Genomic DNA, 25,379 nt, shown 5'->3' on the forward strand with positions numbered 1-25,379 from the left:
GGGTAAAGGAAGAGGAAAGATGAATGGAAAGGGACAGCTAGAGGGAAAAGGTAGACGAGAGAAGTAAAGATGGGTGGGCTCTTGGAAGAAGCCCTCCTCCTCTTTTTCTTTCTTCTTCTCCCTTTTACTTCTAGTACTACCACTACCTTTTCTTATTCTTTTTGAGACAGGGTCTCTTTATGTAGCTTTGGCTGCCCTAGGACTCACTCTGTAGACCAGGCTGTCCTTGAACCCACAGAGATCCACCTGCCTCTGCCTCTTGAGTTCTGGGATTACAGAGGTGCATCACCATGCCCAGCTTAAGGAGAGACTTCTTAAGGTGATCAGCATTGGAAAACAATGAAGTCTACAAGCAAAAGCTCTTGGCTGGTCGCAAGACAGAAAACATTTTCTTCTTGTTTGTGAACAGTTACTTCACATGCACAGAATTGTCACCTGTGACTCAGATTTCAGGCCTCTCAGAGTCCCTGTAGCACAATGACCTCACACCACTGGGATCAGGAAAGAAGGGAGTTACACGCAGGCCTGTGGTGGAGGTACTGCCAACTTATGCTAGACAGAATGTTCTATACTGGACCCCAGTCAGCTTCAGGAGGCACATACCAGACTTAGACATGTTTCCTGACATCTCTGATTGATGTGCAAGACCCTGGTGCAGGTGGCTGCTGGAGGAGGGAGACAGAGAAAACCCATGGCTCACCCTGCTCACAGAAATCCTCAGCTAGGCAGCAGTGAGCAAGTAACACAGGTTGTCACATTGAAAAGTCAAGGAGATGGCCTCAAAAAGATGGTTAAGATGTGTGAGTGACAGCACAATGTGTGTGGGGCACTGATGCAGAGTCCCCACCCATGAGCTCCAGCAGGACCTTCTCTCGCCTTTGGTCTCACCAGTGTTTCCTCAGCACAGTTCCCAACCACAGTTACACCTTGGAAATGACCGGAAACACCTACAAACACTGTTGCCTGGAGCTCGCCTAAGACCAGAAAGAGCAGACCTTCCCAGTGTCCTGCTTGCTCAGCGTGTTTTTAAAAGGTCCATAAGTATGTTACATGCACAGCCAGGGCTGGAGACCACGAAGCTAGCAGGCAGGCAGGTTCTGTTTGAAGAACATAGAGCCCTGAGGTCCAGTGCCCCGGCAATGGGTAAAAGGACAAGGAAGCCTCGGTGCCTGTGCCATCTTGCTTTGGTTATGAAAGCAGAGGGCTGGAGTAGTTTTACCTGACAGAATCTGGAGGCCTGCAGCTTCACCGAAGGGTCACAACTGTATCCGAATTTTGAATTTATGGGGGGGGGGGGGGCTTACCACTCATTGAAATGCAAAGTTATCCTGACTTCTCGGTGCTCAGTCCCTGAGAGACAACTGTCAAAGCCACATCTGTCCTAGCTGCAGCTCCTGTTCACAGTGAGATCCCAGCACCACCCCCACGGTGCTCATAAGAGCCATTCACAGTGAGAAATCCCCCACCGTGCTCACAGAACCACTCACATTCACAATGAGGAAGTCCAGCCAGCACCAAGCATTGGTGAAATATTTTTTGAAGCCATAAGCCACCCACTTGAGCAACATCTCAAACACGAAGATGAAGGTGAACACTCTGTCGGTGTACTCCAGCATAGACTTCACTCGGGGCTTTTGTTCCAGGTAGTTATCCTCAAAGGCCTGCAAGGAAGGGAGGAAAATGCCCATAGCACTGGGGTCCTGACCCACTGCGAGGACCAGCCAGCCCTGCCCACCACCTCCAGAGAATGGCCTTAGTAGCTGGCATGGCCAAGTTTTCTTTCTTTACTTGGAGGATCCAAGCTGGACAGTGTAGGATGCACTGTGGGATATAAACTAAGACATTGTAGCCCACAGGGACACACAGCCCTGATACTTCACAGGGCTGTTGGATACAAGTGAGAAAAGAATTGGATTTTGGAAGTGAACCAAAGGGATATTTGCAGTGACTTATTTTTAAAAATAAAAGCATAGAGGGATGTCCACAGGCAGTCCACAAGAAAGACTCGCCAAGAAACTTCTGAAAATGAGTGTTCTATCTCAGAGGTAATCAAGGAAATAAAAATTTAAAAGAGATCTCAACTTTTCCTTTTATCAGAGATAAAGATGAAAAAGAACAGAGATGGACCCCAGTGTTGGTGTGTCTATCGGGGATTCACTCTCAAGAACGACTGACTGGTAGGAGCAGAAAAAAACAACCATTCTTTGGGAGCCCACTGGTTGTGAAGTAGCTAGTCAATCTACCTTTAAAAATGTGCTAAAGACACGGGGTGCTATCAGTGTCCACATGACTTTTCATGAGGCTTCAACCCCCCAACTGCCAGGAGTGGCTTTGATCAAATTGAGTCTGCTTTGGGAAGTGCTTCATAGGTTAGACCCCCACCTCCAGGACGGTCCTAGCCATCGACATTGATGCTTGGGTTTATAGGGTCTGGTTTGCCTCCATGTGGGACAACTCTGTGGAGCCCTGAGTGGTCAGGGCTCCTGTGGAATCAGCTGAGGCTGGACATGACCTCTCAGCTGCTTTTCCTACCACCCTGCTGTCCTTCTGTTTCATCCATAAGTACACCTCAATAAAATGCTGGATCAAGAGACATTGCTTCAACCTCTCGGACCAAACCTAAGCCAGGCAGGCATTCAAAAATCTCCAGCAAACAGTGTCTCCAACCACCATTCAGCATCTTTGACCGTCATTCAATATCTCTGTCTAGTATTCAATATTCTTGACAATCATTAGATATCTCTGATCACCATTCAACATCTGTAATAGTCATTCAAATCTCTAACCATCATTTGATAACTCTGACATCATTCAGTGTCTCCAATGATTATTTCTTATCTCTGAAATCACTCAATATTTCTGACAATCATTCAATATCTCTGATGGTCATTCAAAATTTCCAACCAATATTCAACTTCTCCAAGGCAGTGCTGAAGATGTGATCCATGTGAGGTGTGAATATAGGCAATGATTGAACAAATGATAGCACATTCTTATAATGAACTATGCTGTGGCTACTACATGAGTTTACATGAGCATATTTCCTGAGGAAGTTTCTTGAGAAACCACAGAACGCATACATACATGTATTTTATACTTCTATATTCTGTGTGTAAGAAAGCTGGGAAGAGCCACACCAAAGTATTTTCAAAGTGAGTTTCTCTTTGAGTGACAGGAAAATGGCTGATTTTTCCCCTTTATCTTTTTCTATAATTTCAAAGGTTTTTTTTCCATTTTACTTTGTCAGATGAAAATCTATGTTATTTTTTTTAAGCACTCAAAGCAAAAGCATAAAGAAGACTAAATTTGGTGCATGTCTATTTGGTCCCATAGGAAAGGAAATGGGGAGTGAAGGGAAGCTGCTGGGGGTGGGGCTGGGGCAGAACAGCTGTTTCAGGATTTGGGGCCCCCTTGGGAATGGGGGAGGCTGGCACTAGACTGTAGAGAGAAGGGGGAGCAGCAGTGGGGTACAGAGAACAAAGAAGGGGACCTGTCGGGGAGGCTAATGGGAAGAGAGGAGCAGCGAGGGCTGAGGAAGGCATCAGGTCAACAGGTTTGGTCATTCCAATCACTCGCCTTCTACCTCCCAGAGCCCTGTTTCTTCCATACACTCTTCCTTGAGGCTGAGGCCACACACTGAACAATTCTGGCTCCCCTGGCCCATCTGGCATTTAGTCACTTCCCAGATATTCAGTAGACTGTTTTGTTTGTAGAGAGCAAATGACACAGGACAAGCAAAAGACAAACAGACATGGGAAGAGCTCCTAAACAGGATAGTGGGGCTCTAGTCCCAGCTCCTAAACAAATTAGCTTGGACCCCAGCTGAGTCTTGACACCACATTCTTACATATGAAGCACAGCTAAATGGGGACAGTGGGTCTCTTCCAACGTCCATGTCCACTTTGCTTGTAGGATGGGCACTCAGCACTACAGTGGGCCTAAGTCCATGGGAAGAGAACTTTCTCTCCCTGTTCTTCAGGGTCCAGCATTTGGCCAGCAGCCTCTGGAGTACTTCAGAACTCCCCAGATTTCTATTCCCTAGGACCTTGCTGTTAAGTTTGGCTTGTTGGAAATGCAAGTTCTCAGATTCTGTCATCAAGCCTTCAAACTGGACCTGTGTTTCCACATGCTCTCCAGATGACTTGAGAAAATGGTGCTTGAACAGACTGTGAGGCCTGAAGAAGTAGCAGACATGTGGTTTGTTAAGAAAGGGAGAATGGACTGGATCTTCAGAAAAAGCCAGTGTTTGGAAGGTCAGTGGGTAGAAAGCTAAGGGTTTGGGGATCATTATGGGTAAAGCTGGGTTTTGGTACTGCCTAGATGGTTACATCAGGAGAGTTCTCTAACCATTTGAGTCTTAGTTTTCCATCTATAAAGTGGGAGGCACACACTCATTGCTTGAAAAGCTTGTATCTAGGTTTAGAGTGCTGTGTGAGGGGCGTGCTGAGCACCTCCCATGAGGTACACTGGGGACTTTCAGCTCAAGTCTTGGGGGCAGCCCACTGAGGAATCTCCAAGGCCTTTAGATGGAAGCCCGGCCCAGCCGGAGGCCATTGAGTCAGGGACCCCACTTTCCCTTACCAGCGCTCCGCTGCTGAGCAGGATCATGAAGATGATGAAACTCTCAAACCAGCTGTGCTCCACGATGCGGTAGCAGGTCTTGCGCACCTGCCAGCCTGTGGTCCACGGAAACTTACTGGTATTCACTTTGCAGCAGGGACAGTGGCGAGTGCAGCCTAGAGGGAGAGGTGGTGGACAGTGTCCTGGTGAGCTTTAATTGTCAATTTGACACATTGGGCATCTCTGTGGGGTATTTTCATGACTGCTAACTGATGTGGGAGAACTCAGCCCACTGTGGGCAGCACCACTCCCTAGGCAGATGGTCCTGGACTCTGTAAGAAAGCATCTAAGTATGAACCTATGGACAAGCACAAAGAGCACACTTCAAGTTCTTGCTTGAGTCCCCCGCCTTGACTACTTCTCAAAGTGACTGTGACTTGGAAACCAAATAAATTCTTTCTTCCCCTCAGTCGCTTTTAGTCACAGTGTTTTATCATAGCACAGAAGGTTACCAAGACAACCGCCTTCATATCAGGAAGCAGTTGTTTATTCATCTATCATACAGGTGTTTGTGGAGACTGTAATGTGTGTTACTTTTGTAAATGCTGAGGGGAAAAGTGAGTCAGTACAGAACAACACCAAAGATGTAATGGAGCAGACACCCATGGCCCTCCTGTGGTCCTTTACGTCTCCAATGAGTTCACAGTGATACTATTATGACAGGTAACTTTTCCCTTTCAAACTCAAGAGGGCTAGCTTATAACCTCACAAGGCATTCCAGAGGGTGAGGAGGGCGGATGGTGCAGTGAACCTGTTCTCGGGGCATAAAGAGTACTTGTGTCTGGCTCAGGTATCTCAAGCCTGAAGTGAACCTGCTTGTTGGGTCTCATGGATGCCAGGCCATGGCTGTGCACACAGAGGTGCTTAGGGGGGCTGGGTGAGATTCTGACCCTGATTAACGTGAGCATGAGGAGGTCCACACCCCTGGTACCTTCTGTGAAGCAGTCATCTGGTTCTTCTAGGTCGTCCGCCAGCTCGGGGATCTTCTTCAGGATCTCCTCTGGATCTGGGCAGTCCACCGTGCTGCCTTCAGAAGAGCTTGTGTCATCCACTCCCTGAGGGCAGAGGCTCAGGGCAGTGAACACGGCTCTTTGAAGAACCTGGGGCATCTGACCATGGCAAGCTTAGGCCCCCCAGGGCCCAGGCTCTGCTGTCTCCTGCCTTGGCATCCTCATGTGTTTGGGACTCAGCAGCTAAGGCCAGGACATGGATGCTCCCTGTGGAGCCCTGGGGCTTAGCTGGGCCCTGATGGAGAGCTGGCAGTGGCCCGAGACACTGTAATTACACCCATAAAGATGCTCAGCTTTCAATGCACTTGAATATTTAATCGGGGAGCTGTGTTGTGGGGCCCTGCTGTCCTCCCAGTGGCACTGGCCTGTAATGTCTCCAGACAAATTCAATTAGGAGCCAGAGCAGCTCTTATGTTAGTGAACCTGATCACTTGGCTAATGGAGCCAAATGGTAGGGTGGGTCCCCATCTGTCACTGACATGCCCCTCCCTGCCTGGCCAGGGTTATGGCCAAGAAAACAAAAACAGAATTAAAACCTACACCCAGAAGTTATGTGCCGAAAGCACAGAGTAGGGAGATCCAGCCAGGGGGTCCATAGAACGACTTAGAAGGGACACGATGCCCGCATGCAGCACGTGACAACCCTCACCCACCAGGGACTACATGGCTCGTGTTCAGGGCTCCCAAAGCCCATCACAGTCCACACTCTTATCTTAGTCTGCTGCGGTCAGCCTTGCCTGGGCTCAAAGCCAGTAGCTGGCATTCCTCACACTGAAGGGCTTGATAAGTGTGTGGGGGGGGGTGAATTGTGTTTGCCTTATCTTAGCCCCGTCCAGTGGCTGTCACACAGCTGCACTTGGGGCGAGGTGTCAAGTTAAAGTCTGGAGTTTCTTATAGTGGCAGTGAAAATACTAAATATCTTGTGCTTGTGTGCGTGCGTGCGTGCGTGCGTGCGTGCGTGTGTGTGTGTGTGTGTGTGTGTGTGTCCTCGTGTGGAGGTGTGTGTACACTCACATGAACGTGAGGGTGAAACATGAGGTTAAAGTTACATGTCTTCCTCAGTTGCTTTCTCTCTCTCTCTCTCTCTCTCTCTCTCTCTCTCTCTCTCTCTCTGACAGACTCTCCCACTGAGCATGGAGCTCACCGACTTGGTTAGATTGGAGGGCCACCAAGCACCAGGGATCCTCCCATCTGCCTCTCCCCCCACAGCACTGGGATTATAGGGGTGTACTAGCATGCCCAGCTTTTTACATGGCTGCTGAGAATACAAAGTCAGGTTCTCTGCATGCTCATCAAATGCTTTACTGACGGAACCATCTTCTTGCCTTGAGACACTGAATCTTAATAGGCATCTCTTTCCACTAGACTTTCCCCCAGGGTTTGTAAGTGACACCATGGTTTATTTTTGCCTCCTCCAGCATCCCACAGCTGAGTGCTCTCCCTGCTGGTTTCTATGCGGCTGTCAGTTCACCACGCACCTGTAGACAGCCTCCCTCCACCCCAGGCTGTTTTTGGCTAGAGAGAATGATGTGGACAAAAGAGAGAGGGGAGCATCCCCAGAAAGACTCTCTCGCCCAGCAAACACCTCCGACTTTGACTGTCGTCTCTGAGAGATTACCTGACTCTCTTTGTTCTTGCCTTTTGTTCCCTTTTTTCTTGGCTGTCATTTTCTGGGCACTTACTCCATTTCAGACAGGAACTGAACATTTGACGAGCAGCATCTCATTTAAGCTTCCAAATAACCTTACCAAATAGGTACTGCCATTAGTTCTATAGATGAAGACACAGGCTTGCGGAGTAGGAGCTGGCCTTAGGTCCCACAGCCTGGGGAGCCACACACTTTCATCCCATCCTTACAACTAGCTGGGGGCGAGGTTCAACAGCATAGCATGGTGTGATCAACCAGGGGTTGGCAGACGGTTAAAAGGAGGTCCTGTGGCCGGGGTGCTGTGTTCTCCTGCCCCCATCCTCCAAGAGTACACCACTCTTTACAGTATCTGTCCAGCTGTCGAACCTTACTAGGAAGCATACACACCTACCTCGGCAGGGACCTGAGGGGTAGCCTCACTTTTCCATCTCTCACCCAGGTATGAAGCCAGGTCCTCCGAGGACATCCCAGAGCCTGGGCTATTGGGTACTTGGTGGTCTTCACACCTTTGGATTTGCCACAGCTGATCCTGCTGTTGGTGAGAGAGGGTCCATATGAGTAACCAGGTCAATTTTAGTTGATCGTTTCCAAATCTGAAGGGCTTTTGTAGCTGACAGGCCTGCAGAGCTGACTAAGGTCCTCATACTGCACCTTACATGCGTATGTCCATGTGTGTGAAGTAAGCCTGGAGGCTATAGGTCTGTATATAATGCCTGGCTCCATTTGCAGCTATATGATCTTAGGAAATCTATTTAATTTTTTCTGTACCATCTGCAAAATCAAGAAGATGAGATTCACTTCATTTTGTTCTTTTGATCACTAACTATATTAATGCTTTAAAAGCACATTGCAGAAGATTTGGTTCCACAGATGACAGCCATGGCCATCGGCACCTTGCCAGAAGTCAAGCTGGTCATGAATTAGGGTCATCTGAACACTCTTACCCCAAGGACCCCAAACTAGCTGACCCTGCGCCTGAGTGGCAGACAACCATGAAAGAGTTTGTGTCCCTTACTCCTGGGAGGTGACACTCTGGCCTCAGCTGTCACTCAGGCAAAGGAATCTAGAAAATGATGGTTGATAGCGGCAGCTGCTCGGGTGTAGATGACAGCCGTGGAGGAGGGCGATGGGAGAGCTGTAGACGCAGGCTCTAGTGGCCTGGCCAGCAGCCCAGGTGTCCCTAGCGATGCTCAGGGATCCCTGTACCCCTCGTTGAACACAACGGATGCCCTGAGTCACTGAGGTTAATGAGGGCTGCTGTATCAGCTTAGGTGCTAGGAACCTGTGCCAGGTTTTGAGAAGTATGCATTATCAGAAGGCTTCAGGGTGCCTTGAAGTCTTTGGTTCTGAAGGGAATGGCATTTCCTCCTGACATTTCTTGTCTGGAGAAGCTCTGTAAAGGTGCCAGGATGGCGAGGTCTTTCCCTGATGCAGGAGGAGATGAGTTGAGCCTGCTTTCTGGTGATACCCTGGTGCTGGGGCATAGCCTTAGCAGCTCATGTCAGAGCCTGGGCTACTGGAGCAGGGGCAACATGTGTAAGACTTGTGATGGCAAAGGCCTTGGAGTGGTCAGGGCTCCCCTGCTGCCCTGCTCCTTAGGGATGCTGACCTTTCCTCCTGGGCCTTGCTGAGGTGAAGCAGTGCCTCCTCTGGGATGCTGGGCGGAGTCAGTTTCTATTTGGCTGGTTGCCCAAGCCTGGCTGGTCGGAGCTCACAACTTTGTCACCTTGACGTTGGAAACCCCCTGATGGTTAATCGTCATTGCCCACTTGGCTGGATTTAGAATCACCATGGCAACACACCTCTAGGTGTGTCTTTGAGGAGGGAAGAGCTACCCTGAGTGTGGGCAGTGCCCCTGCACACTGGGGTCCTGTACTGAACAAGGAGGAGAAAGTGAGCTGAGCACCAGCAGTCGTCTGTTCCCTAACTGTGACCCAGTGTGACTTACGTCATCCTCACCACCACGGGCCGACCTTCAGGCTGTGAGCCAAAATGAGTTCTTCCCCTTTAAACCCCCTTTGTCAGGTATGCTGTCCCAGTGAAGAAAAGTAACTAACAGCCTCGATATCAAAATTTCTCTTCTACCTAGAGTCACTCTCTGCCAAGGCCTCCCCCCACTTCCTGCAGCTGTCTATCCACTGAAGAGAACGCTTACCTGTCCTTTGGGGCTCTCTTCCCGCCAAGAGCTCTGAGAATTCTGCTCAATGTCTTCCTCGAGTTCATCAAGATCAGATTCTCCCTCAGCAATGGGCACAGAGACCCACACATTAGCATCGGTGATGAAGTCCCTGGGGTCCTCCTTGGGGCCACTGAGAGCTGGTTTTGCCGAGGTCCCCACTGCAGTGTTGACAGCATCAGCAGTAATGTGGTTCTCTGCTTTGGAGCTGGTGAGGGAGGGTTTCACCCCGAGCTGGGACCCCACCTTCGGCCAGCGGAGCCGGCAGTGGCTGCTGAAGTAACTGGAAATGGCCTGACTGGCCCGCTGGCCAAATGCCTGAGTCCTGGCCAGCGCTACCTGCAAGTTGTTCACCTCCCCGTCATCCTCAGGGGCCGTGAGGTTGTCGGCACTGAAGGAGTTCAGCAACAAGGCGATGAAAAGGTTGAGCACCTAAGAGAAGGTGTGGAAGGGAGACACATCCATCATTTCACATCAGCAGTTGGGAAATTATTCAGGGCAGGAGGCTAGCATGTGAGATGGTATCACCCACATCAGGTGGCTCTTCCTTCCTTCCTTCCTTCCTTCCTTCCTTCCTTCCTTCCTTCCTTCCTTCCTTCCTCAGTCAAACCTCTCCGGAAACACCTGCACAGGCACACCCAAAGGTGTATCCCAGGTGATTCCCACCACAGAGTCTCTCCAGGGCCTCGCTGGCAGTCTTGATGACTCAGGCCTCCTCTGGCTGGGCTGTCACTGCTCACCTGGAAGACTCATGTCTTGGCAGAATGCATACCCTGGGCACCCTGAGGAGAGTTTGGGGATGTCATGGGTACCCTGCCTCATGAGGACAAGGCTTAGATACCACAATGGGGGGTCATGCTGACAAGGGACCTTCAGAGGATGGTGAGCTCAGGTAGTCTGTCACTAAGGACTAGAAGAAGGCATTTGTGTCCCCAGGGACCAGGACAGGAAACAGACAAGTGAAATATATGTTTACCCTCTCAGCTGAGCTTTCTTTAAGACAGACACAGATGGATTAACTTCTAGAGTCCACTGTTCCTTTTGTATAAGAAAGGCACTCTTAGGCCACAACCCCCCCCCACCCCCTGTCCCCCCATCCCCCCCCCCCCCCCCCCCGCCCCGCCCCAGAGCCCATGGCTGCACAGGCACTCACAGGTAGAGGGGGTGGAGATGGGCTGAGGAGCTTAGCTGGGGTGGAGAAGGGTACTGGGACTAATTGGTTCTCCAGAGGGATGTCCCCCAAACCTGGGCGCAGACTATAATAGTGTGATCCCCTGGGAACCATCCAGCTTGTCTCCCACTCCAGACCCAAGGTGAGAGCACTTTACTCTCCTGAAGAATCATTTGAGCACCTCAGACCAGGGAAGAAAATTTCCTCCAACAATGAATAGCCACCATCCGTTGAGTTCCTAGATACAGCACCAGGAAATCTGCCTATGTCACCCCATGTAATTTAATTCTGCCTGTACACCCATGAGTAAACACTGCTTTCTTGGTTTAAAGCCAATTAGGGCTCAAGAAAGTCACTCTTTGGTCCTGAGTCACTCAGCTAGAAAATGCTGGAGGGGGATTTTCCTGCTCTGTCTACAGGCTTGTCCCTGGCAAGCCAGGCTGCCCTCCTGAAGCACATGTCTTAGTATGTGTCCCATGTGACTTCAATAAGTTTGAAGGCACTCCAACTATCCAACAGTGTATGTATGTCTATGTAGGTGAGAATGTGCCTGTGGATGCCTGAGGACAATCCCTGCTGTCATTCCTCAGAAGGAATCCACCTGGTTTTTGCAACAGGGTCTCTCACTTGCTTGCAACTCACTAAAACGGGGAGGCTGGCTGGTCAGCAAGTGCCAGGGATCTGTCTGCCTCTGCCTCCCCAACACTGGGGTGACAAGAGCGTGCCATCATGCCTGTTTGTTTTTGTTTTCTTTTCTTTTTAGTGTGGTTTCTGGGGATTGAACTTAGGTCTTCGTGATCATACAGCAAACACTTCCTAACCTTTGTGGGCTCACTACTCACCACCAGGTTGCCCAGCACCATCACAGTCAAGAAAAGGATGAGGCAGATGGATTTCTCACTGACTTGCATGCAGACCCACATGTTCTCAATCCACTCTCCGCAGAGGATCCGGAAGATGACGAGGAAGGAATGGAAGAAGTCACACATGTGCCAGCGGAGCTGCCCTTCGTTCCACAGGGCAGTGCCATCCTTACGGCACCCATAGTCCTCCCCGAGAAGTTGCTTTCCCACCAGGGCAAAGATGAAGACGATGATGGCCAGGATGAAGGTCAGGTTGCCCAGGGCCCCCACAGAATTACCAATGATCTTGATGAGTGTGTTCAGGGTGGGCCAGGATTTGGCCAGCTTGAAGACCCGCAGCTGTGGGAAAGGAAACATGGTTTCAGGCCCAGCTTGCTCTTTTCACTACCTTCTAACTGGAGTCTTGACCAGAAACCAAATGTGTGGGACAAACATCAAGTCATCTTACAAGCTTGTTGGGTGGGGGGCTCTCCAGAGGCTGCTTTCAAAGACTTTTTTTTTGAGCTGAGGATCGAACCCGGCCTTGTGCTTGCTAGGCAAGTGCTTTACCACTGAACTAAATCCCCAACTGACTTTTTCTTTTATAAATCACTTAGAGCTGTGACCACCTTCCAGCTGTCCCTAAGTTGAATGTACTCCATCAACTGGCAAAACTCTCACATTGGAGAGGTCAGCCTGTCTTCTCTACTGTTGCAGAGCCATAGACTGGACTCTTCCTGGACACGGGCTTGCTCTCTAACATGAGTTTAGCTGTGACTGGGACTCACAGTAAGAACCACTTCACTCTTGACCCAAAGAGGGACTAGCCTCCTTCACTTAGGGCACAGTCAAACTGTATCAGACACACAGTGGTCCAGCACCTTTTAGGACATTTTGTATCTTGGGGCAGATGACAGCATCTGTTGTCCCTACCAGCTCTGAAATACCAAGTATGATTTCATGGATCCAGAATTCACACATTCATTGGATGGGCCAACCAACCTCTGTCTTACTGAAGTCCAGTCATGCTTGGCATGGTGCTGAACTGGTCTGTGGGGTATGTGGAGAAAGGTGGGTGGGCTCCTTCTATGGAATTAGTGGTTAGGGACTGATAGAAGATGAAGACTCAAACTTTTCATTGTAGGGGGTGGGGTCATGGCTTTGATGGTAAAGTGCTTGTTGTAAAGGAGTCAATCCCAACACCCACATAAAAACTGGAGGCAGTTGTGAGCACTTCTAATACCAGCACTGGGGAGGCAAAGACAGGAGGGTCCCTGTGGTTTGCTGGCCAGCCAGCCTAGCCGAATTGGTGAACTCCAGGTCCAGTTGGATAAAAGAGTAATGTGGATCTGCTATACCCATAGATCAGTGCTTTGCTCAGCCACCATCAAAGAAGCTTCCTCCTGCAGCAGATGGGAACAAACACAGAGACCCACAGCCAGACATTATGCAGAAGAGACCTTGGAACACTCAGTCTCTATTAAACTCCCCCCCTCAGAGCTTAGGGAACCCTGCGGAAGAGGAGGCAGAAAGGGTATAAGAGCCAGAAGGGATGGAAGACACCATGAAAACAAGGCCCTTTAGTTCAACGTGATCAAAGTTCATATAAACTCACAGAGACTGAGGCAGCAAGCACAGGGCCCTCACAGGTCTGCACCAGGTCCTCTGTGTATATATTATCGCCTCCAGTTCAGTGTATTTATAGGGTTCCTGTGTGTGAGAACAAGTGGGTCTCGATTCTTGTGCCTTCTCTTGGGCTCTTTTCCTTCTATTTGTCTTGTCCAACTCTGACATGATAGCTTTTGTTTTATCTTATATTTTATTTTGTTATGTTTTATTATTATCCCTTAGAAGACTTTGTTTTGGAATGGATCTGGATGGGGGGAAGTGGGGAGCAACTGGGAAGAGTAGAGAGAGGAGAAACTGTAATCAGGATATATTAGGTGAGAAAAAAACATTTTTGATAAAAGGAAAAAAATAGTAATGTGGAGAGTGATTGAGGCAGACATGTGATGTTGACCTCTGATCTTCACAAACACACATATATGTATAGTTGTCCACACATGAACACATAGACATGAACACACACATGCACACACATACACACATATGGAGAGTCTTAGTGTAGACTCAAATAGGCCGAGGTCTATAACAGGGCAAAATTACTAGGCCCAAGAATGCATAAACATTTGAAAATACACTTGTGTGATCCTCTAGCTCTCCTGAAAGATACACACAGGCTCTACTGTCAGTGAGTCAGTCAACATGTGTGGATGGAGCACCTACTAGGAGACACCCTCAGGCCTAGGTGCTAGGATGTGGTGCTGAACAGAAAATACAGCAGCCATCCCATCACCCACACACAAGACAAACCCTAAGAGAGCAGGTGCAATGTCCACACTGTGTTCATCGGCTTGTTTGTGGGAGGAGCAGCCATGCTAACATCAGGCCTGATCTGAAAGGGACTCTTCATAGTAGAGACAGAGATTAAAGGACCAGGCCCAAAATGGAAAGATGTAGCTGGCAAACAGAGAAAACGGAACTGCAGTCATTCACTGGAACCCTTTGTGGAAGGTGTCAGGGAATGCAGACTTTCCTAAATAGAAGTCTTCATTCTCAGTTAGTTTTGGACAAAAGAAAATGGACAGGAGAGATAAGGTCCTGATGCTGCACAGCAGCCACCCAGCACACTGCAGAGCCTTGGGGACAGTGAGGGACACAGGGACGTGTTTATTGGCAACTGAGCAAAAAAGTCAGGTATCACACCTTAGTCAGAATGATTATTATCAAAAGAGCAAATGGCAGGCTGGAGAGATGGCTCAGTGGTTAAGAGAGCAAGGGTTTGCAGAAGACCAGGGTTTGGCTCCCAGCACCCAACTGCCTGCAACTCCAGTCCCAGGGGATGATGCCCCTTTCTTCTGGACTCCAAGGAGACTGCACTGACATGTACACACACCCACACCCACACACTCACAAACACATACACACCTATATCAATATCTATCTATCTATCTATCTATCTATCTATCTATCTATCTATCTATCTATCTGTGTTAGGCAATGACACTTTAATTGGACTTGGCTAAGAAAATTCATGGTTTCCTTAGGTGAGGTGGAAGGATTAGAAATTAACATTAGAACCTCTGCTGTGGCTGTGGCTAGGCAGTCAGCACACATTAGGGAGTGTCCTCTGCCAGGGCTGTGGCCAGGCATCCACTGGCTCCTATGCATGCCTGAATAAGCAGAGGAGGCAAGCAGTGCCCTTGTGTCCACACTCCCCACAGTCATCACCTTTGCCCCAGCTAACTGTATGGTGATATTGTGTTCCCCAATATATTGTGCACCCTAATAAACTTATCTGGGGTCAGAGAACAGAAAAGCCACTAGATACAGAGGCTAGAAAATGGTGGCACTCACACTTTTAATCCTAGCATTTCAAAGGCAGAGGTCCATCTGGATCTCTGTGAGTTCAAAAGCACACTGGAAACAGCCAGGCATGGTGACACACCTTTAATCCCAGGAAGTGATGGCAGGAAGCAGAAAGGCATATAAGGCATGTGAACCAGGAACTAGAGCCTTGTTAAGCTTTAAGGCTTTTGAGTAGCAGTTCAACTGAGACCCATTTGGATAAGGACACAGAGGCTCCCAGTCTGAATCAGGATCAGCTGAGGAGTTGATGAGGTGAGGTTGGATGTGGCTGGTTCTGTTTCTCTGATCTTTCAGGTTCACCCCAATACCTGACTCTGGGTTTGTTTTTATTAATAAGACCTTTTAAGATGCCTGCTACATAACTGTTCCCCACAGTCTTTGCCCAGTTTATTTTATGACAAAGAAATTCTTCACAGATCATGCAATAATTGATAAACAATCATTTTGGCAGGTGCTGAATATCCATCTATAATTAATATACCACTTCTTTAATTACTCTCAGAATTAATATAAAAACTTCACTTTGAGGAAACAGGCGAGAGAAAAGCCATGGTATTTGTTTGCCTAGAAACTGACTTGCAGCCAATTTATCTTAAACGTCTTCTCCCTCCTCCATTCTTCCCTCTGGCTCGCTTTTCATAACTCTTTTCCCTTCTCTCTTCTTCTTCCTCCCCGCTCCCTCTCTGGGTCTCATGTAGCTGGGCTTGTTTCAAACCCACTATTTATCCTAGGAAGCCTGTGAATTCTTAATTCTCTTATCTGCCCTGGGATCACAGGCCATTGCACCTGGTTTTATGTGGACTGGGATGGACGCGGCACTTCATGTGTGCCAAGCCAGCACTGATCTGTGTTTTTCTTTAATGAGATGCTGTCTTTCTAGACTAGACTAAAAGCAGGTCTGATCTCCATGGAGGACGTCACTAGTGGAAGACAGACAAGGCTTGTGGTTGTAAAAGTTATCAGAGCACAGGGGTACCTGATAGTGTATATTGGCTCTCCTTGGGTGTCTCCTCCAACCAAATACTACAGAAAATGTTGGGCAGTAAAAATCTTAAGCATACCAGTAACCCACAGATAATAAGCATTTCATTTAAATATTAAACAACTGTGAAGATTCCATTTTCTTCTCTGCAGACTCAAAGGAAGGCAGTTTCCAGGGTCACCTGCAAACACTTGGAGTGGTGCTGCCGGGTGTTGGTGTTTGGAATAGAGATGGAGGCGTTTTAATGCACAAAACTTCCAGGTCCAGGCATAACAGCCTCTGACTTTCTCTGCCTCTTCCACAGCCCCCACAGAAGCCACCCACTGAGGTGGGATATCATGAGATGGGATAATCCTGAAACCTGCATCTCGCCCTTGGAGCAAACTCTCCAATCAGTATCAAGTACGGTATGCCACTTTTCAGACTTAGAAGTGTTCCTGAAACTAATTATATTTATTTTGAATAGCCTAGAAATTGGTTCATTGAAAAGAGATGCTGCCATTTAAAAAACACAGAGTGTGTGCCACTGGCTTTGTGGAATACTGTGACCAACAGGAAAATAGATAGAAAAAGACTTGGGAAGTGTTATTTCTGTCATTTAGTGGCAAACACATTGCTTGCAATAATTCCAGGGTAGACCAAGAGTTTCCTGAGCCATCAGCCCTGAGAGGAGTGTTTGTAAAACCTGAGAGTTAGGAGGCTGGGGCTGAAGGCCAGTGGGTAAAGTGCTTGCCTAGTGTGCTCAAAACACTAGACTCGATCACCAGTATTTCATAAGCCAGGGATGGTGATGCATACCCATAATCCTAGCACTCGGGAGGTGGAGGAAGGCAGATCAGAAGTTCAGAGTCATTTTCAGTTACAGAGCAAGCTAGAGGCCTCTTCTACAAGACCCCTTCTCAAAAACCAAACCCAAAGGAAACACCTTGAATTTGAGTATCAGTTTGTGATTGACTGTTTGTCAAGATGTTCTAAGACAGACACATGATTTGGAAACATCTCACCAATTTATAAGAAATGAAAAGAAGTAGAATGCAGACATTTATCTCCTTGAAGATTTGGGAAAGCACATTGCTTTTAATAACCAACACCAGGCAATGAGATCACATCTTTGGGTATTGAAAATGAGTTAAAAATTCTAAGGAAAAGAAGCATTTAAGTCAAGATCACACTGATAATGACTCACCATTTCTTTTAAAAAAGAAAGGCCATAGGACAGGAAAGGAAAGAATTGAGAATTATGCCAGAGAATGAGCTTGGAGGGTGTACCACAATGTACACTCGTAGCCAGCTAAGTGTTTAAAGGAATGATACCGCACAGCAAATCCCTAGTGAAAAGGACTCAGCTCTCAGAACTTAGAAACCCTGCTTCCCATTTTTCCATACATGGGAGACAAACTATGAAGACTGAAAGGTCATCTTCAAGTGCAGCAGGTCCCTTCTTTAGGAGCCCAGCTAGGGCCCCGAGACTTGTATCCAACTGTGATATGGGTGAGAAACATAACTTTGTTGGATTCAGTTACTGAGATTTTGAGTTCTCTACTTACTGATTTTGTTTTCTTTTTGGAGCTAAAGAATCCAGGTCCTTGTGTATGCTATACAAGCAATCTATCACTGAGTTCAGCCCCCAATTAAAAAAAAAATATATATATATATATATATATATAATTAAAATACTTGCTAGGATAACAAGTTGAAAACAAATAATTGTTATAAATGTAGTTGTCCTGGGAGAAAGTAAAGATTTTAGCCAACTCTGTATTTTGACGAAGCTAATGGCTGATGCTGTAATTTCTAAACTGACTATTCAAAGAATGAAAAAAGGACATTCAGCTTCCTAGCTAATGGCAGGAAACATAATCCAAAGAGATGTAGGGGAGAGGAAGAGAAGAGGGGAGGGCTGGGAGAAAGGAGAGAGAGAGAGAGGCCAAGTTGAAGACAGATGTTCATTTACTTTGAGATAGCTGGACTCAGTGCTTAGACTGAAAGATGAGGATTGGGTTGTCAGGATTGAGTAAGGACCGCAAAGGCTGTCAGTAGAAGCATGGATACAAACATATTGGGCAAACTCTAAACCAGAAGAAAGCAGGTTTCTTAATTACTGCCAAGGAAAATAGACTTTTCTTTTTAAAAGGTAAAAACAATCTCTATAACACAAAGAAGCTTATTCTTAATAATAAAAGTTTGCTATTACCAGGAAGCTATAAAACTTAAAATATGTGTGCACTTGATAATCCAGACTCAAGGCAGAACTATGTGAGCAACAGATACACCATAATCATAACAGGGATATTTTTAAGCACGACTTTCTCAGTAATTGCTATAAGAAGCAGTAGACAACAATAAGCTAGGCTATAAAATGCAGCATGTCATAAACTGTCTCTACCCACAGCACAGAGGCAGTGCTGTAACCCATGAGTGTAGCAGACTCATCCCAGTTAAGTGTGTAGGAATATTTCCAACATGCTGAGCCAAAGAGAAGTGATGGGTAAAATGCAAAGCTTTGAAATCAAAAGCATGCATCCTCTGACTTTAATATGACAGAGCTAGAACCCAACGACATGACAGAAATCCCACACAGGTCCTGGAGTGAATAACTTCTAATTAACCTTAGATTCCAAGGATAAATCAAAGTTTGAAATTAGGAAGCACTTAGAATCAAACAAGGGAAAAATCGAGATTAAAGCAGTTCTTAGAAGGAAATAGAAGTCTTACATGAATATGTAAGAAAAAATAGACCGAGCATTGTACATTAAGAAGTTAGAAAAGAACAGAATATGTAGGATGGAGAATGTAATTAAGATAAGATGCACAATTAATTGAAATCGGAAAACATCAATGACGCAGAGAGAATCAACAAGCTACAAGTTGGTTCTTTGAAGAAGCTAATTAAATTGATGGCTCTTGTCGAGACTAATGAAGAATTACGGGCGCAAACACGAGCCATCCTTACTGAGGACGGTATGGCATAGACAAAGTTGACATAGACCCTCAGCAAATAAGAAGGCACCCTCAACTTCATGACAATCACACCAGACAAGAAGAGTCCATCTCAAAACAACAATTTACCAAAACAGTCTGAGAAATAAAACCCAACTCCTTCAGAACATCAGGAGAACCAGATTGCTAAGGCAAGTCCTGGTCCCACAGACAGCTTCCCTAGGAAATTCTACCAAACTTTCAAGGAACAAATGGTTCCAGAATCACACCAAGATTCTGCATTAAAAAAATATTTCTCAGCTTTTTTTTTTTTTGCAGTAATTAACATATGCTTGATACCAAAACCTGGGAAGGAGTATGTAAAATTTAAAAACCTATAGACCAACTTATCAAAATGGATGCAAAAACCTTACAGATTATTAGAAAATTGAACTAGTTCACTTAAATTTATTAAACTTATTCATTTTATTAAAAATACATCACAAACAAATTGGATTTTCTCCATGAATGTAAAGATTCAGTAATAGAAACTCAATTTAAAAAAATAATGTGTCTGTGTCTGTGGGTGGGTATGTGCACATGAGTACAGCTGCCAATGGAGGCCAGCAGAGGGTGAAGGATCCCCTGGAGCTGGAGTTAGAGGAGGGTGTAAGCCACTCATTGTGGGTCACCTGCAACCAGATGGGTCCTCTGCAACAGCAGCACATGATTTTAACTACTGAGACATCTCTCCAGCCCCATATGGTTATCTTAGTGTGGTTTTCTTTTTCTTTCAGGGGTAGAATCAATCTGATGTCTCTGTTTTTCTTTTCTTTTCTTTCTTTCTTTTTTGATTGATATGAAATATGAGATAGGAGGTGATGTTTCTGTTTGTGTATAAATGTGTAAAGATCGAATTAGGGTAATTAGCACACATGTCATCTTCAACATTTATCATTTCTTTTTGGTGAGAACATTCAGAATTCTCTCTTGTGCCACTTTGAAATACGTAATGCATCATTGTTAATTATTAATGTGGTGATCTTACATGAAGAACAATGGTCTGATAAAATTAAAGATCTATTCTTGATAAATACTTAACGAAGGAAAACTGATAAAATTTTTCATTAAAGAAAAAGCTGCAAAAATGTCATACTTGTTGAAATATTGGAACTATTGTCTTTGCAGTTAAGAAAACAAGGTCGTTTGTTATTAAGACTTCTTTTCAGCAGGCACTAGATGTCCTAGCCGGCACAGTCACACAGCAAGAAGAATCAAGCGGTGCAGAGATTAGAAAAGAAAAACAAAATGTATTGTTTGCACATGACATGATCATGTTGAAGAATCTAAAGACTCCATGGATGAATCATCAGGATTAAGAAAGGGGACTTCTGGGTGCAAAAATATTAACTATCAGAATACTGGCTCAAATTAGCAAAGACTATTTCAAAAAAAGGAAGATCTGTATGGAGGAAATGATGGAAAAATCATAAACTTGGAAGGCTAAACTAGATGGAGAGTGTTGTCTTTATAGATCAGAAGATTACATAACACAGAGTTAAATTTCTTCCCACACTGACTGCTAGATTATTACAGTCCAAATGCAGAGAACACTTGGGAGTTCCGTATCTGTGCTGCTGTGGACACAGCTGGTTCTCAAGTCAAGACGGAAGCCAGAGGCCAGAGGCCAGCACGTTCTTAGAGTAAAGCCAGGGGGGTGCATGAGCGGCCCTTCCCTCACTGTAATCAAACACCCAACAGGAAGAATCTTCAGAGAGTTTAGGGAACACAGTCCATGGAAGGCTTGGTGGCAGGTGTCCCAGGAGAGAGCTGACAGTTGCTGCTGCCTTTACTTCCTCCTTTGTATCTGCCCCGCCCCACCACCCCCACGCCTCTCACATTGGGGCCATCTTCCCTTCTCAGTTCAACCTCCGGGAAGCACCCTCACAAACACACTCAGAAGTGTGTCTCTTCAGGGATTCTAAGCCCAGTCAAGTTGGCAGTCAAGATGGACACACCGCCATAGTGGGTGACTCAGTTTGCAGACACAGCCATGCTCTAAGCTTCAGTAATTAAGATGGCATGGTACTAGCCCAAAGACAGACTGGTAGATGGGGGAGCGTGGCATCTGGGGAAGGGTGAGAAGAGTTGTGTGGAATTTTCATTTTTCCCTCTCCTTCCTTTTCTTCCTTTCCCCAACCAAATTTTCACTGAGTCCTTTCTTACACACAGGCTTAGTTCGCATCTGGGGTAGAATGGCATGGCGGGAAAGGAAGCCCTGGCTTTGGCTATATGGACTATATAACAGTTATACTCTGAGAAGAGCAGGTTTGTTCGAAGAGCAAATCTAGTTTCTGATCCTGGAGTGTGCAGGCCCTCTGTGAAGAGGGAGCGAGTAGACACAGAAGGTCGAGGACCAGCTGAACTAAGTGAAGAGTGGGAGAAGTGTCCCAGGCGGAGGGCTGTGGCTGGAGAAAAGATGGAGGGAGAGAAGGGGGAGAGCTGCTGGAGCCTCATACACTACCCCAAGGACTTCAAGTTTTCTTCTCAGAACAACTGGGGAGCTATTTGTGACAAATGCCCCTCACCAGTTTAAGGTGGTCCTAAGAGTGAAAAATGTGTTGGTTTGATGAGGCCTCTTAGAGGAGAGTACTCTACGCTATGTGCTCGACTTTTCTGAAGTTTAAAGCAGTTTTGAAAACTAAGAACTGTTCACTAAAACTACAAAACCGATCATCTGGACTGTGTATTTTCACTCAGGAATGTTCACCATTCTGGGCCAGCGCGAGAGAAATACTGGGTTTTGCAGGGCAAAGGAGAAGGTGGTTGGATTTGTTGTTGATGGTTTAATAATGCTGATAGACCACTGAATCTCAGCTAAGCTGTAGGGGACGTGGAAGAGATCCCACACATGGGACTGGGCAATGTGGTTAGGGATTTGTGACTTGATTAACATGTTAAAGTCAGAAAGTAGGTGGGTTGCAGACACACCCCTGCCTCCATCTCACAAGAACAGGAGAGGATCTGAGAGCTTTCTGGTAGAGTCTCCAAAGAACACTGTGTCCATGGGCTTTAGTTGTGAACAAACATGTCAAGTTTGGATCATTCCGGTTCCGTTATGACATATCCTGGGGATAACCACACCAGTTTTTCAAGCTTGCCTCTTGCTTGCTTCCAGGAGTCAGTGAAACTCCAAGCCATCCTCCAGATGGCTCTTACAGGTTTGGGGGACAAAAGCAGTTGCGTTGTGAGTGGCTGGCCAACAATGGAGACCAGTGGTTGAGTAGAGGAATGTCTCCAGTAGAGGGCGCCCTGGAGCTGAGTTTGGAGAAGAGCCTGTGCAGGGGCTAAGAGCAGGGAGGCTATTGTGGGTGTACAGGACTGGGCTCTGATTTGGGGAACAAGAAATAAGAGAATGCCCTTTTGAGGTGGGTTGGGGCTGAGACTCAGCAGTCAGGCAATGTGGATTTGAGTTCCAGAGCAGATAGTAGCTCGGTGTCCTGGAGGCTGGGAGACATTGGGCTCATCATTAAAGCGATGATGTCTCAGGGTTGAGAGCATCAGATGAGGCCCATTATATCAAGAGTGTGATGCTATGGTTTAGCCACATCCTAGAAAATATTAGCTGTTGGGACTTCACTGCCGGGGCTGCTATTTGATAAGAGAATAGGATGCTGTTCAGAAGTCCCTTCCGCAGATGAGAGGACTAAGGCACAAAGAGGGAATGCCCCTCACTTTTCATCACTGAAAAGCTGGAATTACCAACTCTTGGAACCATGCCCTGCCTTGCTCCCACAAGAACAGGAGGGGTGGGGGGCTGGCTGGTAGGGTCCCCCAAAGACACAGTGCCTGTACCCCAGAGGTCAGCTTCCCTGAGCCTGTGTAGGAGTTTCCCAAGTGGCCAAGAGATGAGGTTACCAAACGGAAGGTCCGAAGCACAGACAGGCTGCCCTTCTTGGCTATGCTCAGCTCCAGCAGGCTCACGGTGACAATGACACAGTCAAAGACATTCCACTTCTTCTGGAAGTAGTAGTAAGGGTCAAAGGCAATGATCTTGAAAGCCATCTCCATCGTGAAAAACACCGTGAAGACCTGAGGATGGGAACAGTGTTCATCACTGTGAGGTCTTTTGCCTTGGAGACAGTGAAGACAAGGGCAGCAAGAAAAGAATCTTGTTTTGCAATAGCAAAGCATGCCAGGGGTGGTGGCACAGGCCTGCAAACCCAGCCTTCAGGAGACTGTGGCAGGAGGATCTCAGGGTGGAGGCCAGGCTGGGACATACAACAAGATCCTGTCTCAAAACAGCGGCATTAAAAATTTAAAATAAAAAAAAAAAGAAAAAGAAAATAGCAAATTCTTTTGTTTTGTTCTTGAGAACTGTAGATGGGAATTTCTGAGCCACAGATGTTCAGAGAACACACATTAGAACTCAGGTTTCTGTTTTCTTCCCTACCCCCTCTGTCTGTCTGTCTGTCTGTCTGTCTGTCTGTCTGTCCTTCTGTTTGTTTCTGTGTTTGTCTGTGTGTGTGTGTGTGTGTGTGTGTGTGTGTGTGTGTGTGTGTGTGTGTGTTCATGAGTGTGGAGACCAGAGGTTGACATGGAGTGTCTTCCTCAGTCACTCTCTACCTTATGCATTGAGGCAGGGGCTTTCTCTTGAACCCAGAGCCACCTGTTCTGCCACTCTCCATAGCCAGCTTACTCTAGGGATCTCAGATGGGCCAACATACCAACAACCCACACCCACTTGCACTTCTGTGGGTGCTGGGGTCTAAAGCCCCTTAGTCCCTGGCCTAGCAAGTCTTTACCTGCTGAGGTGTCTCCTCTCCCCTGTTCTTCCATTCTAGTGGTGGTGGGTGCAGAGTGAGCCAATAACCATTAGAATAAGCCTCACCGTATAATTATGTCAGCAGTGTCAGTCTGGCCCAGCAGTGAAATGTGTGGGTTGTGAGACAACATGGACAATACTGAATAAAAGTCCAGCCCAGCCATTCCCGAGCCTCAATCTGTGTAATGGGTACAATGGGAGCAAATGCTTGGGTAGTTCTCAGTAGGCGGTGACTCATGAATAAATAGTGACTAAGATCAGCAATCCATGGTCTTCTTAAGATTCCCCTTTGTTCGGAAGGTCTTCAATTGTCTTACACAGGACAGAACTCTGACCTTGAAGGAGGTCAGCATCAGGCAACAAAAGCCAGCAAGGGATGGAGCCGGGGTAGAGAGAAAGCAAAAGACTAGGCTCAGGGTGTGGCACTCCCAGGCTTTTGGCAAGGCCACCCAAGGGGCTGGAGACAGGTGCTGGCCTCTTTCTGACAGTGGAAGGGAAGAGAGTGTCCCAGACTTGCCCACGTTTGAGGTAACATCATACAAGACAGTTCAATCATCTGGATGCGTGTGCTACATGGTGCACATGCTTGTGCATACCTTCTGTCCCCTGCTCTGCCCTCCACTCTTCCATGACCACACTGAAAACCATACCCAGGGGCTGGGGAGGTGACTCACTTGGCCAAACACTGCCACAAAAACCTGGAGGACCCAAGTTTAGTCCTCACAATCCCCGTAAAATGCTGGGTGTGGTGGTACACACTTGCAGTCCCAGCACGGGGGAGGTAGAGGCAGGTGGATGCCTGGAGCTCGCTGGCAGCCAGTCTAGCTGAACCAATGAGACCCATGTTCAGCTAAAAACTCTGCCTCCAACACAGTGGGACTGGGAAGATTGGGGATAGGAAAGAACATGATAAAAATATACTGCATGAAATTCTTAAAGAATATATAAATGCATAAAAACAACAACAAAAAGTGGATGGCTCCTAAGGAATGTCCAAAGGACATCTGAGGGTTGTCCTTTGACCTTTGAACCCATGCAGACACATATGTACAGACACACACACACACACACACACACACACACACACACACACACACACGTACTCCATAGATTGTCTTTGATGGGTAAATGACATTTGACCTCATTTCTGAGCAGAAGCCAGAAAGATCTACATAATCGAGGTGGCTAATTCCATTTTCTGTAAAGGGATCCAAGCCATCCTACCTCAGGGTCCTCCCCATCCACTTTCCTTGTCCATCTCTAAGCAAGTCCCTCCAGCTCAGCTTGGCTCCGCTAGCTGAGTTCAGTGTCCATGTATCCTCATCATCACCCCACCACTCTGCTCTCAGAGAGACACCAGCACACCACCCAGTGAAAACACACAGCCACACACCCAAGTCCCCCCGTGAAGGCTGGCCAGTGCCACCAGTGCTGCCAGGTCACTCACAATGTTACCGGCTTGGAGCATGGCATCGAAGGCATCGGTCATGGGGTAGTGCTCCATGGCCATGAAGATAGTGTTCACCACAATGCACAGGGTGATGGTGAGCTCTGCAAAGGGGTCAGTCACCAGCTCAAAGAGAACCATCTTGAACTTCATCCACTTAGGGCAGCACTCCCAGATAAGATACTTCTGAGCCAAGTTGATCAAGCAGGGTGGGCACCTCAGCTTAGACTCTTCAAGTTCTGCATTACAGTGGAGTCAATGACAGCTGTCATTCATACATCACCTTGGACCCCCATCCCATGGTCACTCC

General features: G+C 47.0%; 1 protein-coding gene across 3 annotated transcripts in view; it reads right to left on the bottom strand.

Annotated features, from left to right (window-relative positions):
- The window catches only part of Scn10a (sodium voltage-gated channel alpha subunit 10), a 95,537-nt gene that overhangs the window by 18,805 nt on the left and 51,353 nt on the right, over positions 1–25,379 (bottom strand). For 2 of the 3 annotated variants that reach the window (XM_036193021.1, XM_036193022.1), the window contains exons 13-20: positions 25,070–25,308; positions 22,716–22,889; positions 11,468–11,827; positions 9,434–9,886; positions 7,670–7,810; positions 5,552–5,675; positions 4,582–4,736; positions 1,488–1,661 (exon numbers count right to left, since the gene is read on the bottom strand). In XM_036193021.1, coding sequence (XP_036048914.1) covers positions 1,488–1,661; positions 4,582–4,736; positions 5,552–5,675; positions 7,670–7,810; positions 9,434–9,886; positions 11,468–11,827; positions 22,716–22,889; positions 25,070–25,308 — 1,820 coding nt within the window. The remainder of the gene's footprint in view (positions 1–1,487; positions 1,662–4,581; positions 4,737–5,551; positions 5,676–7,669; positions 7,811–9,433; positions 9,887–11,467; positions 11,828–22,715; positions 22,890–25,069; positions 25,309–25,379) is intronic. The other variant, XM_036193024.1, reaches the window with a different exon arrangement.

Source organism: Onychomys torridus, chromosome 7, assembly GCF_903995425.1.
Source record: "Onychomys torridus chromosome 7, mOncTor1.1, whole genome shotgun sequence".
Classification (NCBI taxonomy): domain Eukaryota; kingdom Metazoa; phylum Chordata; class Mammalia; order Rodentia; family Cricetidae; genus Onychomys; species Onychomys torridus.